Source organism: Amaranthus tricolor, chromosome 8 (assembly GCF_026212465.1).
Source record: "Amaranthus tricolor cultivar Red isolate AtriRed21 chromosome 8, ASM2621246v1, whole genome shotgun sequence".
NCBI lineage: Eukaryota > Viridiplantae > Streptophyta > Magnoliopsida > Caryophyllales > Amaranthaceae > Amaranthus > Amaranthus tricolor.
The window spans coordinates 23,999,080-24,015,984 of NC_080054.1; the positions used below are offsets into that span (position 1 = coordinate 23,999,080).

Genomic DNA, 16,905 nt, shown 5'->3' on the forward strand with positions numbered 1-16,905 from the left:
GATTATTGTTTTCGATTAATTCCAATTATTATCAATTTTTTTAAATAAGTTGTATATATGTATTACTGCTTCGTTCTCTAACGTTCTTTTCATTTGAATGTTCTACCTTAAGGAGAGAGAGATTTGATTAATATTTTGAGACATATTGAGGTTTAAATTTTGCTTTAAAAATTGTGTAAAAAGTAAATGAGAAGAAAAAAAAACGACGGGTAATTATTTGATTATCTATTTAAGTATGTTCTTGATTAATTGATTCTTGTAAATTTTTTGTTTACATTACAAATTTAAGAAAAGTGAATTAAAAATATCAATTAATAATTGTTGATTAGTGATATATAATTGTTTAATATGTAGAGATCAAAGTATCATTCATGGAAAAATGCTTAAAAACATAAATTTTTACATGAACTGTTCAAAACAAATATTCTTTTATAGAATTAAATTGAAAATATTTTTTTTTGTATTAATAATTTTTCATTAAATTATGATTTTAACGATTGTACTCTTACTAACTTTGAGTTCTGAGTCCGACACTGACTAAAATAGAATAATATAAATTTAAAAAAAAAGAAAAATTCAGAATCCTTCCCTTATCCCACCAAACTTCCCGTTATATGCTAGCATAAATGATAAATGTATCTGATTTAATTGGTCATAATCTCCAATTCCCAAACTTCATGTTAAAAATGTAACTAGGATCAACTATTAATCAAACAAAACTATTCAATTAAAATTCATAGTCATTAGCAAGTCTGATCAAATAAGGTACATAAACTTTTCAAATACTTCAATAAACCCATCAAATTTAGATAGTCAGAGTCTTAAATTACCCAACTTTAATCCAAAAACATATTGGGTCTGGCTTCATTCAATTATTATAGGAAGCACCCAAAATCATCAGATCTTTCTATTAACGAATCAATTTTCTACAAACCCACAAAGAAACTTCAAATTATGAAAGAGAGAATTGAATTAAACGAAAAATGACAAGAAATTAATAGAAAATGCTACGGTAATTAGTTAAGGTATAAACTGGATGCTACCATGTGAAAAAATCATACAAACGTGCTATCACTGGCATTTCATTAAAGTTCAATGCTACCATGTGGAATCTCCCTATTAAATTTTTGGAAATTTTAGTTATGTATAATGGAATATATAAATAATTAAAATAATATATTAAATCATATAAAAAGTCGAATATAACAAATATAATATAAAGAAAAAAGTATTCATAAACTGAACTCAATTTTGAGTTTGTTGAATGAAGCATAATTAAATGACCACAAAATTAATTGTATGAAGCTAGAGAAAAACTGGAAAAGATACATTCTACTCATTTTTATCTCCATTCATATTCATTCCAATTCATACCAATAGCTAAAATCTAAAATTAAAATATGAGACACTATTTCTCGATGAGACAATTTCAAACAATAAGCCTATATTCTCATAATAATATATATGAGATAAGCTATTTAACCAACGTATAAAACTCATCAATAAGTGATACCATCTCATACAACAATTGGTGAAATATAAATCAAACAACTATTAATGCCATAACCAACCAAATCATGTTAGTAAAAGTTTTTAAAACAAAAAAAAAAAAAATTAAGACAAATCCTATCCAATAGCCATTAGTAAGTTTAAGTGATTTAATTAACAGTTATAGAATTAAAATAATTCGTAATTTAAGATGTTTTATTGTGTGCGTGCTACAAAGTAATTTGTGAAATCTTTATTTTGTAAATATGTGCACTAACCGTATTGATGTTGTCACCACGTAATATTAAAATTTGACCTGGGTGGATTCGAACCACCAATCTACCAGGATTACTTACCTGGTTGCTCTTTCCATTTTTAAGCTTACAGGCCATCAAACAAGATGTCAGGTTTAAACATACAAATATTATAGAATTACAAATAACCGAGTAAAAAAGTCATTGAGGAGGTATACTCGGTCCCTTTATAAATAGTCTCCTGATTTTACACTTTCATTCTTTTATCTCATTATGTTCTATTTTTTATCATTCACTTCTTTTTTTCACATTTTCCAGCCTAATTACAATGAACAAGCCAATATTGAAATTTCTATCAGGCAGTGGATATTTAACATGTACTATAACGCTAATTTAATATGTATTGATTTTATTTTTCAGTTCACAATCTAGACGACATTCATGACTTAGTACTACCGAAGCTAGCAGTATTAACTCAGCAATCTAAAATTTTATTAATCAATTTAATATTCAATTAATTCAATTAAACCCTAGAAAATTTGACGAAATATGCTCTCAATTCATCCCCTTTATAAAAAATTATTTAAAATAAAATCAAAATAAACAAAAATTTATTCTTTGATATTCAAAGTAATGAAAAATTAAAAAAAAATTAAACTACACAAAGTTTCAGCCATATATCTCTGGGGCATCCTAAAAATTTGGTTGCAAATAAAATGATAAGGGAGTAGAAAATTGACACCGTTAAATTCATTTAGCTACAAATCAAATTCACCTTTTAATTCACTTAGAAAAACAAGAACTGTTCGGCTGTATATCATCCAGATTAGTTGAGAATAAACCATTAATTAAAATAATAAATCAGCATTACATAATTCAGAAAGTATTAGAAATTGCTGAATATCAAATAATAAACTCTCATTTGTCCATAGAGAATTCTAAAGCCAAATTAGTAATTTTGAACAAAAAAACTCCAAAAAAAAAAATAAAGATAATTATAAATACCCCAATAAGTTCCAATAGCAAATGATCAACATTAACACATTATTACTCCAGATAAATCAACCAAAACTAGCAATCGGTAGTATAACAGCAACCAGATACTGCAACTCCAGAAAGAATGGATACTTCCACCATAATTTACAGCGCAAATATATGAATTAGCGTAAACAAACCGATGCTAATAACTTATAAACTTCAGATCTTTAGATACAGATACTGAAAATAGTATAAAAATACGAGCAAAGATGGATATCAAGAATTCCTCACCACACTGAACATATATTGAAGGCAGGCTTCAAAAGCTTCAATCCATAAGTTTCTCAGATCCATTCCATGAAACTAACATTCAAATCCGCAAAGACACCAGAAACAGGTTGCCACTAAACAGCACGGTGTGCTTGAAACAAGATAAGCTTGCAACAGAGCTACTCGAGAACATTTCATCAATAAAAACAAAATGACGAATGGCAAATCGCAAAGCTCAATCAAAACATGATGTGTTATCAAAAAGAAACTTTCACTTGACAACAGAAAAAAAGGTTGCACTCAACTGTGCAACAGCACCTCTTGCTATCCCTTCCATCTCTACAGCTAATCTACGGCTTCATATCAAAAGTACAACAGCTCCCCGCACTGGGTTCATCTCTGAAACTGAAGTCCATCTCTTAAACTGGAGTCTCCACGTACATGAGCTTGCAAACTATACATTCAAGCAAAAAAATATACAAGCAATCTAACCTAAGCATAACATGATATCCCACATGGCTTACATTTGGGATATCAATTTGCCGCATATGGGGATATCAATTGTAACATGTATAGAAATCCTTGAAAGTAATGAAGAATTAAGAACATTAGCTTAACGGAACGAAATAATTGAAGACAAACTTGAGCAGAAATGACGGGGAACGTTTATTAAGGTAACAATACTAACAACTAGGAGCGTTTTAAGATAACTGCCGTGTATTAGATTTAAAAGACTGCCGTATTATAAAGATTGCAACCCCCTCAAAATCCAATTAATTATAAAAGGAAGTATTTGTAAGCCAAGCCTCTTAAGTGCCGGACATTAATAGTAATATCTTAATGATAGGTAATCAGCAATACGAAATGTTAAATAAATTGCGCATATTATGAAAACCCAGCACAGCTAATGTCAATTGAATCATTCAAATACAAAAAATTATATGTTACATTCAGTTAGAATCCTTTATTTTAAATCATTTAATTGAAAAAGATTTAACATAATATGAGAGCAAAAGATTAATAAACATTGGAACAGTCACTGGTTTAATGTAAACATTGGCAGCTTCAGAGTATTTGTAATAAAATCATTTTTGAATTGTTAGAAATTATTGGCCATAGAAATTTAGAATTAGTTTGAAAAAACTTATTCAGATCCACAAACAAGTTCTGTAATTATTTTTGCAACACTTGAAATAGATTTTGCAGGACTTAGATTAGACTCTAATTGTATGAAAGAACCTACAAAGATACTATTGACGATAAAAAAAAGCTGCACGTACTACGATAACTACGGATATTAATAAACTAATAAATTGATAAAATTAGTTTATTTGGAGATATTGCAAAGTAGATTTAGCTTAAAATATACCTTTTGTGTTGCTTGTACGCTGGTGAGTCGAAAGACCAGTGCAGGTATCGAACGTTATGATGTACGTTGTATTGTCTAATCATGTCGAAACGAAATCAGGGGATAGAAAGAGACAGAGACAAACAGAGAAAGAAGAGAGAGCGCAAGACACACAGGAGGAAGAGCCAGGCAAATACCTGTGCCATCTTCCTCAAAAAACAAAAGGTTTCTTTTTTATTAACATGGTTGACCTGCCAGGCGAGCGCACCCAACATGGCAAAGGTCCGATGTATTTTCACTCACAACTTTCTTTCCACTTGATTCTACTTGATTCAAATCTAAACACAAAACCAATACATAGTAATGGTGTACATACAAACCGCCAAACTGTCTGATGATTCAGCAGAATTCTACGCGTTTTTCTTCCAACACACTAAAATAATTCCGACCACGCGAACTCTGCGACAGGTAACAGCCCAGCCGCCTAATTAATCTAGTCCAGATTTCATTAGCCCTGAAATAAAATCGAACAGATTAAAATGACATCAAGATCTGAATGTTCTAAACAAAATTTCAAGATCGGCAGCATATCAAGAGACCTACACTTTAATTTCAAATAATTAGTTAAATAGCTTTTAATCTTGAACTTGACCTAAATCAATAAGTGTTAAATAGCTTTCGATAATATCAAGAACAAGCGATATTATCAAATAAGAAACGACATACAAATGAAAATCAAAGAAATCAATCAAATTTAAAAGCACAGAACAACGAATTTCAACTGGAATTACCTCAGATCTGGAAACCTAATTCCTATGTTGTCCTTCATCTCATCCCAGTCATCGGAATTATCCAGATTCGACTCCTTGGATCGAAAACCAACCAAATCAACCATCTCAACAGAAATAAGTCGATTAGATTGAATTAAAGTAAGAGGGTTTATCCACAGAAGAGCACTGAAGAAATTGATATTGCAATATAGATCGTTAAGAGATTTGTATAAATTTCATGAAAGAAATGAACGAATCGAAACATAGCAGAGCAGATCTGAGAAATTTAGTTTTCTTCAGAGTTTTCCAGAGATAGAGAATGAGAGATGAGAACAGATTGGCTCAAATTGAAAGAAAGAAGAGACGGTATTTAATGAAGAAAGGGTAAAGATCAACGGTCGGGCTTGAGCCATGAGATCCGGAATAGACGGCTAGATATATGCGAACGCCATTAAGGCGGTTAGTGATAACTTTTTAATGAACGAGAAAAATCAAAGGAAGCTGACAGGCAGGTTTTGCATGTGTTTTGGACTTTTGGGGTACCGTCTATTTTATTTATTCATTTTTGAGAAATTATTAATGCTATTCTTGAGTTTTAGCGCTTTAATAATAGTATTTTTAAGTTTTTTAATTATTGATCGTACCTTCTTATTATTGAGCATTTTATGATCGTAATTTGTTTTGACTTTTTCTGTCCAAAATCGTTCAAAATTGCTAACTTTTTTTTATGTTTTGAATTGAATGGACGAGAAAAATCAAAGGAAGCTGACAGGCAGGTTTTGCATGTGTTTTGGTGTACGGTCTATTTTATTTATTCATTTTAGAAATTATTAATGCTATCCTTAAGTCTTAGCGCTTTATTAATGGTATTTCTAAGTTTTTTTAATTATTAATAGTACCCTCGTATTATTGAGCATGTTACAACAGTAACCTTTTTTGACTTTTTTCCGTCCAAAATCGTTCAAAAACATTAACTTTCTTTTATGTTTTGAATTGAAAATAAAAGAAAAAGAAAAAAATTTGACGGTTTTGGACGATTTTGGACGGAAAAAGTTTAAAAAGGTATTTGTTGTAAAGCGCTCAATAGTACGAGGGTACCATTGATAATAAAAAACTTAGGGGTACCATTGATAAAGTGCCAAAACTCAAAGGTACCATTGATAATTTCTCTTCATTTTTTTATGTTTTTTTTTACTAATGGGTTGCTTGTATGAACTTGTCTCATGGTGAGACGGTTTCATACAAGACTTGTTGTGTGTGTGTGTGTGTATATATATATATATATATATATATATATATATATATATATATATATATATATATATATATATAATTTTATTGAATAATAAATTTGATCGAGAAAAAGTAGGGACCATAAACATGAAAGTTTCATTAATAGAAAGTTGGTGGAAAACTTAAGGAAACCATGAATATTAACAAAAATATTTTTATAAAGTTAATTGGAAATATATAGAGACCATAATAAATATAAAAATGTTAAAAATAAAGTTAATGGAAGACATATGAGGACTATAAACATCATTAAATTATTAAATTAAGGATAAACAAAATTATTTTTGTCTAAATTTATGATAAAAAAAAATTATTTATGATAACAACAAATGAATACTAAAAAATAACAGATGAAAACTTATTTAAAGAACAAAGAGAGTACTTAGCAATTTCACCATTTTGGGCCGACTTTGGGCAGGCGAGATAGGCCTAAGCCAATGACCCAAAAAATTTATAATTTGATTTTGTGATGATTTGAAACAAATTTATCATTTTATTTTATCGTCTTAAATCTTGTAATAGAGTTAAATAGTTTTTTTTAAAAGACTTTAGTTTTTTAAAAATCTACACGCACTTAAAATCTAAGTCGATGCAACATATATAGTCATCTTGCAACAATTCGCAATAAAAACTTAGTGGAAACTTGATTCTTTCAAAAATAACCTCAAAATTCAAGCTTAGATGGGGAGCTTAGTGAGTCGAACCAAATTTGCATATACTCAACAATCAACTTATATAGCTCGTGAACAAGCTCAATTTTTTATACTCCCTTCTGTTTTAATTAAACAACACAACATCAAAAACAAAAAATATTGTAATTAAGTGTAGTTTTATTTATGTTTATTCATTGTATTTACATTTCTACTAGCCAATACAACACATTATCACATAAAAAAATATCACAATATAACACCCACTCAACACCTAAATAAAGTTAAAAACTAAACGGCTACTCTTGTGAGACATCACGACTCCAAAATAAGAAGTCTACATTTTTTTTCTTTAATTGGGCTATATATATATAGCCCATATATCTAATGCGTCTCTCGCAGAAACCGTCTCTCACAAGAATTTGCCAAAACTTACGTAACAAACACATAACGCATAAGCCAACAAGTATAAGCTAAGATTAAGATCACTTGAAGAAACCTCCCAAGCCTTTAGCCACATTCTTCAACCCACCACCATCACCACCACCACCTTCACCATCACCACTAGGCTTCTCCTTAGGAGGATGAGTATCAGAGGACCCATGAAGCTGATGAAGATAGCCTTCAGCCTTGTCTACATATTGTCCAATACCAGTAGTTTGTTCGAGTTTCCCATAAGTTTTAGCAGCTCCTAAGATGTCTTCAGCAGCACCGGCAACCTTAGCCTTATCAATCTTGTCTGTCTGCTGTGAACAAGCTAACTGTGCTGCTTCTGCTACTGTCTTTGCACTTGTCATCAACTCTGAGGTTGATGTTGGTGTAGTGTGCTGATCTTTTGGAGATTCTTCTGCCATGGCTTAGCTTGAGATTTTGATGGTTTTGGGTATGCTTGAAATGGGGATATAAAGGGATGAATATTATTATGAGTTGAGATATTTTTGGTTGAAATTAATGGTGGTGTGTAGTTTTGGTCCCATCATGAGTCTAGACTTTTCTTGTTTAAGGAAGTCATTGCCGACATAACCAAAGTAAGCAAACACGTACGGTGTTTCCTTTTCAAGTGTTACGTGCCTTTTTGGTTTTATTCATGATTCATCCTTCCCCTTGGGCTTGGGATGGCCCTAGCCGCTAGAGTTGTTCATTCGATTTGTCGGATTAATTTTTGAAAAGATGTTTTAAGTCGATTCAAAATCGATTTTTATGTCCATATTGAATTTTACATAATTTTAAATTAATTTTAAAGTCGAGTCAAGTCGAATTCAATTAAAAGTCAAGTAAAATGTCGAATTATAGAATTTGTTTTAAACACCTTTCCTATGTGAGAAAAACAATTTGATATCTTTTTAAAATGCCTTTTTTGGTTTTATATATTTGTTGCATATTGAGTATTTTTTCAGTTTTTAAAAATTAATTTAAAATTAATCAATTGATATTTTTAGATTTTTGTCTATGTTGTGCTTATTTTTTAGATTTAAAATTTAAAATTTTTAGATTTTTTAATCAATTAATTTAAAATTATTATTTTTTCTTTTTTCTTTTAAATAAATCTCAATTAATCGATTGATTTTTTAAATTGATCAACAATGCCCTTGCGTTATTAAATAAAATTAATCTTTTTTATTTTTTATAATTGTAAAAGTTTTGTATAAACTTAACTCGTAATAAAATATTGTATCCCTTTTCATATAAAGAGTAGAATAAACTGACTTAAGTAGAAAATAAGAAAATAGACTAGTTCATACAAAACTTACATATAACAATTATCCATTGACCATTCCAAAGCCTAAAAATTATAACTTATAAGACAGTGATGCCATCCTTTACACAAGTTTGCTAAATGCTATGTCACAACTCACAACTCCTTCTGTGAATAGCAGCAGAACCAGTAAAGTGATTAGCCCAATGGCTAAAGTTGGAATGTGCACATATCTCAGCAGTCAGCATAATGCAATCACTAAAATCCTTGCATCCAGAAAAGAGTTAATCGTCAATACGCAGCCTCAAACTGCTATCAGTCCATAGATCATATCATATGCTCGTCGTTGACCACCGAGCACAACCGCAATTGCGACTTATAACAACACAAGCAGCAGCTAGTAGAACATCCTATCATGTATTGACAATCATCAACGCAGTCAAAAGGGGTGAATCCATGTGCAGAACATATAATTGAAAGAAGCCCTGAAAAACCAACACACTCTGTAGACAATTATGTACTCGAACCGTTTAGTTCACCTCCAGTACCCGTGTCCGATCTTCAACACTTTGACATTGTATGACACCTCGACACTTTATTTTGGGCCAAAATTATGAACATTCTTTACAACTAGCAGAATCAAATCACTGGAGACGCATACATAAGTCCAAAACAAGTGCTCTAGTTCAAGTAACATAGGTTGGTAGTCGGCAGTCTTCTCATTCGAAACACCAAGTGGATATCCGAGCTAGCCCTAAGCAGATGTAGGTGTAACTCTCCAGGATATTATATTCACATTCCAACTCACTAAGCAGTATACAGATCAAACATTTGGAACCTCTAAAAACAAACACAAGTTGCAATCCAATGCTTAATTGGGCATCTTGTTAGGATAGATTTCTCCCATAAAACAAGCCAAAAACTGAACATAGTATTAACTATTTCATAATCAAGAAAAGTACTCAATATCATTCATCACCAGCTCATCATCACAGGCTTCGAGAACATCTTCTGTAGCAATACTTGCAACAACGACATAGGGGTGTTTGGTACTTGGCTGTTGCATTGGCTTTTTGATTGGCTTTTGGCTTGTTTGTTAGTTAAACAGCAAAAAATGTGTTAGGTAAATGGCTTTTAAGCCAAAATAAAAAAGCTACTCCAGTTAGTTTTTTTTTAGGTTTTTGGCTTGTTGGCCCACTTTTTCTTTAATAAAGAGCCAATGGCCAAAATTTAATTTACCAAACACATAAATAGTTGGCTTTTTCAGTTAGCTAACAACCAACAAAAACGGCTAATATTTTAAGCTGATCAAACAAACTAACTAAAAAAGCTAACAGACAATTGCCAAACACCCATAATGACCATATAAATTACTCTTCATCAGCTGGAGATCTTCGAACAACTTTATTACGAATTCTCTGTTTAAGCCTAACCTTCACATTGATCCCGTTATCTATAACTGCTTGAAGAACAAGCTGAAGCTTTCCTTCCAACTTGTCTCCTTTCCTAGGTGTGTAAATCACATCATGAATATCATCAGCCAATGCTCGATGTGCTAGGACTTTACCAATAGTGGTTGCAGCAACTCTGCTTTTAGTAGACCCAAGGTTGAATTTTATATCTTTGGAAATAGAATGTGCAACAACGACAACCTTGCTCGTTACTCGGTGGACTATGCAGGCACGCACAGAACCTTTAGATACATGAATGTCGAGGCAAAATGGTTCATGATAAGGCCCTGTAAGTTGATTGAAAGTCGGATTTCTTTTCTTTTTCATAGCCGAAGCATCGTCTAGATCTTGAGGTGTGCACATTACATATTTCTCCTCGATAGATCTAGCAAGGCGTTCCTTGTTCACCAACGCACCAACTTTGACTTCCTTACCCTTACCCTTATCCTTCAAAATATTTTCATCCTTTTGATCAAAATCACATTTCAAGCTTTCCTTCTTACATTCCCTTCCACCGTTTGCACTAGATTTTGACTTCCTTCCATGAAAGTCAAACTGGTATTCTTCAAACTCAATTGAACCCTTCTCAATCTTGTAAAATAAATCCTTATGAATCCTCATATCTTCGACATCATATAAATCAGAATCGTTCATAACCTCTTTAGATGTAATAAGCTCATTTTCAACTTCCTCTACTCCAAACAATCTCAGTTGGGAATCTCTAGGTTTGGTCATCGAACAACGGGACAAACCTGAAGAAACAGACCAAGTATCCAAATCAACCACCTTAATTTCATGACTATTAAGTTGGGGTCTATCCTCACAAAGTGAAGGCAAAGCTAATATCCCTCCTAGATGACTCTTAGAACCACAGCCATTATCAGCTAGAGTCAAAGGATCACTGTTATCAATGGAAGATCTGCTAAAAGGATACGAGAATTTACTATGGAAGTAGACGGAAGGATTAAGAGGAACTACTATTGAAGTAGAGGCAGCAATTCTTCTAACGAACACTAACATCATGAAGTTAGGATAGAAAATGATAGTTGCCAAAATGAATCTTCTTCTAGAATTGGCTCTCTTCTTTCAGCTTCAGTTTTAAGGACTGTTTTCCTGCAACAGGATTAACCAAGACATTGCTACATTTGAAATTGATAAATTACAGATTGTTCAGAAAATTTATTCAAATTTTGAAGAACATAAAAAGTGATAAAAAAAACTTTTTCATCATCAAACAATTTGTTTGGTTTCATTCTGCAATCTATTCAAAAGCCATGATGATTCTTGTACGCATAGACCATAATTTATTTGAAATTCTAATGGTTGAGGCTTTCCTTTTCATCCTTTTAATGGGGTATGATTTTCTTTCCTCTAATACCATGTTAAACTGAGCTCGACTTATTTGTGAATGCCAACAATCATCCGGGAAAATATGAGGTGCACATATTTCATAAGCTAAGACTTATTTGTGAATGCCAACAATCATCCGGGAAAATATGAGGTGCACATATTTCATAAGCTAAGGAAATATATACCATCCCAAAACCATATGTCAATGGTAAGAAGGAGTCCAAGTGTGCACGTCATCTTTAATTTGTCGACGTGGGATAACCATCCCAACAGGATTCTCCAGCCAAAAGAAAGAAAAAGTTCCGAAGAGAAGTCAAGATCTAAGGCGAGTGGACCAGTAGCCTAGGCGTGCCTAGAACCCTGCAGCCGCCGCCCAGTGCCGCTGCCCAGAACCTTCAGACGTCCACCTTCAGCCCCGCGCCCCACCCCGTAGCCAAACACGCATATATCATCAAATTTGCCCTAAAACTACTCCCTAACTTAAAACCCCAACATTTTACTTCAATCAAAATCAGAAACTCTAAACACAGGGTTAAAATTATTAGGTAAGCAACACAATAATCAATTTTACAACTAGTTCCATTCAAATCTACACATTCAGCCACATGAAACCATATTTCCATGGCCAAAACAATGATAAAGTAGAATTACTTTCGTTTAATTTTCAGAAATTAGATAGTGTCGAAAATGTTTTCACATGCAATAAAATTACTAAAAACTATTTGATGGGTTGTGTACCTTATTTGGTTTGAAATTTAGTTATCTTCGTTCAACCCTTGAGCTTTAATTGATTGTAATTTTGCCCTTTAAAAATGGTAGTTAGAGATTGAAGAAGCAAAGAAAACTCTTGCGAAAGGAACACATTGAAACTTGAGGGAGGGGACGGGTTGGCTTTTTCTGATTTTGGGTTCTGACCTTTTTTTTTTTTTTTGAGATAAAGACCTTATTTTTTTCATAAAGAGTGATATTATTTGAAAATTAAAAATTTGAAAAAAAAATATTTTTATGATAAAATAAACATTACCATTAGCAATGGTATGACACATTTTATAAATCAGCTAGTCTTGCACAAGACCGTCTCACTATAAAACGAGCTCATACAAGTAAACTCATTTTTTTAAGTGATCACTTTAAGGTTATAAGTGATAACTTTAAGACTATAAAAAGTCATCACCTTATAAATATATGCACATTGGGTCAACCCAATTAAAATAGTCTCACCATAACACCGTCTCATATGAGAATTTGTGTTTATAAATAATTAAACTACAAATCAATCTCATAATATTATTTAGTATCAACAATTAAACGTAATTTACTTCTAAAAGATGAAAATAAACTCATTTTATAAATAATACTTTATCTGTTCCAATTTACTTGCAACATTATTTTATCCAAATCAAAACTCTTTTAAAAGACCGTTTGGTATCGACATAAATACGGCTATGAACCTTTAGTTCATAACGAATCAAACACACGGCTATAACTTTACAAGTTAATAGCGTAAATCAAAACTTTTTTGAAAAGATCGTTTGGTATCGACATAAATACGACTATGAACCTTTAGTTTAAAACGAATCAAAACACGGCTATAACTTTACAAGTTAATAGCATAAATCAAAACTCTTTTAAAAGATCGTTTGATATCGACATAAATATACGGCTATGAACCTTTAGTTCATAACGGATCAAAACACAGCTATAACTTTACAAGTTAATAGCGAAACAATACGACAAATGACAAATACGATATCATTTGCGAAACAAACAAAACTTTATGTACCAAACGTATTTATTCAAAACTCATATTAAATCAATAATTTAACAGCACTTTAAAACGTGGGAATATATGGACCGTCAGGAAGTAGGCTTGATCTAAATCCTGAGAACACGGGTGATCGTCATCACCGAAAATACGGTTCTTGCAAGAACGAAACGGGATCGGGGGCTCGAGACCGATCCGAATAACCATTACCTATTATCTATTATCAAGCTATAGGATTTCACAATAATCTGGATATAAATATCCGTTGCCAATTCCCAAAAACGGACATTTTTCAATGTCGAACATTTCAATATAAAACAAAACAATAATTCAATTGATTTTCTTTGAAATCAACAATCATACCTCATCTTCATAATACAATATTTCAAGACTCGTATTTTATAAGTTAGTAACATACAAAACATGCTTTTGTAATATCTTTAAATAAATACAATATTTAAAAGCTCATATATAAAAACATATGAACATTCAAAACATAATTAATCAAGGACTAGGAGCAAGGTCAAACAAAGTCAAAATCCACAGTTTCAACACCAAAAATTATACGATTTTGCTCAAATATCAATAGTAGTAATACTACACCTTATAAAACATAACTTGAACTTTGAAATACTTGAATTAAATTTAAAAGATAGGATAGTAGTTTGCTTGTAGGTTACCTTTCTACGCCATGAATAACAATCAATAATTAAAATACCAATCAATTCATCATCAACCATCAACATGTAAAAACTTGAGTTACTATCAATGGAGTTTACCCAATTTTAAATCCCAAATACCCAACTTATATCATATCCACCTAATACCAACTAATCAAATACCCAATCGATACTTATGTTCCCAAATTTGATACTAGAACCAATACCCATACTAATCAAATAAGAACCCATAACTCAACAATATCAATCAATAAAACTCAATCGGATGATAAATAATAACCCTAAACACTTGGAGTACTCAATTTGAACCCCAACTTTAATTATGAACAAGCTAATCCAAAATACTATTTTCGGATTTTCAGGACACCCTGTTAGTATTTTGGGCGTAACTCTCTCATACGAACTCATTTTGGGGCGATTCAAGTGTCCACGCGACCGCGACTCGAAGCTCTATAAATCATATGCAGAAAACAGAACCCAGAAATGGCTAGAAGAGGCTCTAAATCAGCCAAGAACAGTGAGGACAGAATCTGATTTTTAAGAACTCTAAATGAACTTTGCTCTTAAAGTTTGAAGATGAATCAAAACTCCAAATTGCAACCACTTATCAAATACTACCACATGAATTAGAACACAATGAGAACCCAAATGAATCCAACATCAACACTTGAATTAATTACCCAATTTATTTCATAGCTTCTAGTTCCACAAAGTACCATTTCAGGACATATCATTACTAAAACAGACATAACTCTCTCATACGAACTCATTTTGAGACGATCCAAGTGGCCACGCGACCACGACTCGGAGCTCTACAAATTCTAAGAAGACACCAGAACTGAAAATGGCCAAAACAGAATGCTCAGTTTTTGAGCTGAAATTTCAATATCCAAATACTAAATTTTATACTAGAAACCAAATAACCCAAATAACCGATTCTAATCAACACTAAAAACAACTCAATTACTAATTGAATCTATATACTCATCTTAAATTCAAGTTGATACCTAAATTTAAATCAAAGACCCAAATTGAATCCACAAATACCAAACTACTTTAAAACATTCAATTAATACTTAAATAGAATAGCTTGTGGATTACCTCAATCACCATTGAAGGAAGAGGAAGGAGTGTATGGTGGAAGTCATGGTGGTGGTACAAGACTCACGGCCGGCTGGAGGGGCCCGAAACCGGCTAAGACCAACCACTACTTGCTGCTGCTACCGGTGACAGCGCGTGGGGAAGGGCTTGGTCTGCTACGGCCTGCTCACGGTGGAGGAAAAGAAAAGCAGGTGGCATGCCGGTGGTTGCTCGTGGGTGGCAGCTGCTGGTTTCTGGTGCCGTGAGGGAAGAGAGTGAGAGAACAGAGAAGAGAGGGAAGGGAGCCGTGGGTTTTCAATGTGAGGGAAGAGATGTGTCGGTTTATAGACGGTAAAATGGGTTTATTTTTAGGTTTGACCCATTAAATTCTATTAAATTCGTCTCATTGTAAGACAGTCTTATATAAGACATGCTGTAAGGGTATAATAGACGATTTATGAAATAAGTAATTGGTAGTATGAATAAGGATTGCATTTAGGAATTTATTTTTCAACACTTTATTTAAATTTATTTTTATAAAGATAAGATAGTAATTAATTAATAAAATATAATCAAAATACACTTATATCGAAGTATTCTTTATATAAATTTTATACATTAAATAAAATATACCTCTTTCTTGAAAATGTTAACAAATGAAATACTTGAGTCAATATTATCAAAATAATAATATTATTACTCGAATTAACTTACTTAATAACCCCAATCAGCTTAATAAACTTATAATTAAGCTTTATTAAATGTAGTCTATTTCAATTGCCCTCATCCATAAATTCCCTTTTTTAGTTTTTAAATAGTATGATTATGTTTAAATTTTTTATCCATTTATATTTTCTTTTTAAAGAAAGCTTTTTAGTATATTTATCAAATTAAGTCACATTTGAAAAAAAGTTTATTTGAATGCTTCTCTTCCTAATTATTTACATAAATAATCTTATCTATTTTAAATTTTCCAAAAATCTAACATATGTTCCTATTTTAATCATAATTTTTTATGCACAAGTTAGAATCATGTGATACTAGTGTCATAATCTCAAAAGCTTTCAACGATGTATTATACGTCCCAAATAAACATCAGAGCAAAATGTTAAGACTATGTTACGATTATAGTCTTTCTAAATCCCCGTGGGCCAAAGCCCAAAAATGAAATTTTGTTACAATTTTAACTAATTATCGATCTTTCAGGATTAGATTAGGTTTACTTTTTTATTTTTTGTAACTATATAAAGCCCTTTGTTACAATATTTTCTTAAGCCTTTTTCAGGAGTTTGACACTTTCAATGATTTCCAATTTACTACTTTCTCTTACTTTAAATTAGTGTTCATGATTTCTATGTTTAGTATCATAATTAGGGTTTACTTATTTGTTTTATGTTTTCATTTATATCCGGTTTGTAGTTTTTTTCTAGGGTAGAGGGATTGTACAATTGTGGATTGATATGCTTGTGGAATTGTTCATAGAATTGCAGATATGTTATATTCAATTAATATTTTTATTAAACTTGTCAATAGAATGAAAGTATGATATTAGGAGTAATTAGGTTTAACTCAACCAATAACGGAAGTTTGAAGATTGAATTAATAATACCTTAATATGGTATTAAATAATTTAATTGAGATTAATAAGATCATATTTAATTATGTTTTCGATTCATAATATATGAATAACAACAAATAAATGACATCCATATGCAATTGTGGTGATTCTTTATACCATAGTCTTTGTATTATTGAATTCAATTAGATTAAATATTTGCTTTTAAATAACCTTCCCTTCATATTTTTATTCTCTCTTAGTAATTTCTAGAATC

The 16,905-nt window shown here is 31.6% G+C and overlaps 2 protein-coding genes and 1 long non-coding RNA gene across 4 annotated transcripts; all 3 read right to left on the minus strand.

Annotated features, from left to right (window-relative positions):
- Positions 1-2,756: 2,756 nt before the first annotated feature.
- LOC130821368 (uncharacterized) lies at positions 2,757-5,621 on the minus strand. Its single transcript, XR_009045361.1, has 2 exons — positions 5,130-5,621; positions 2,757-4,852 (listed from the first exon to the last, which is right to left on the minus strand). It is a non-coding gene; the product is annotated as an uncharacterized LOC130821368 (long non-coding RNA).
- A 1,590-nt stretch (positions 5,622-7,211) lies between these two features.
- LOC130821369 (nodulin-related protein 1-like) lies at positions 7,212-8,091 on the minus strand. Its single transcript, XM_057687100.1, has one exon. The coding sequence runs from the start codon at positions 7,903-7,905 to the stop codon at positions 7,537-7,539; it is 369 nt and encodes a 122-aa protein (XP_057543083.1). The 5' UTR covers positions 7,906-8,091; the 3' UTR covers positions 7,212-7,536.
- A 554-nt stretch (positions 8,092-8,645) lies between these two features.
- LOC130821370 (uncharacterized) lies at positions 8,646-15,418 on the minus strand. 2 transcript variants are annotated; one of them, XM_057687103.1, is made up of 3 exons: positions 15,095-15,418; positions 11,143-11,311; positions 8,646-10,950 (listed from the first exon to the last, which is right to left on the minus strand). In XM_057687103.1, exons 2-3 carry the CDS (start codon positions 11,219-11,221, stop codon positions 10,118-10,120), a joined length of 912 nt encoding a protein of 303 aa, XP_057543086.1. In that variant the 5' UTR covers positions 11,222-11,311; positions 15,095-15,418; the 3' UTR covers positions 8,646-10,117. The 2 variants fall into 2 exon arrangements, with proteins under 2 accessions (XP_057543086.1, XP_057543085.1); XM_057687102.1 differs by having other exon boundaries at positions 8,648-11,311.
- Positions 15,419-16,905: the final 1,487 nt, after the last annotated feature.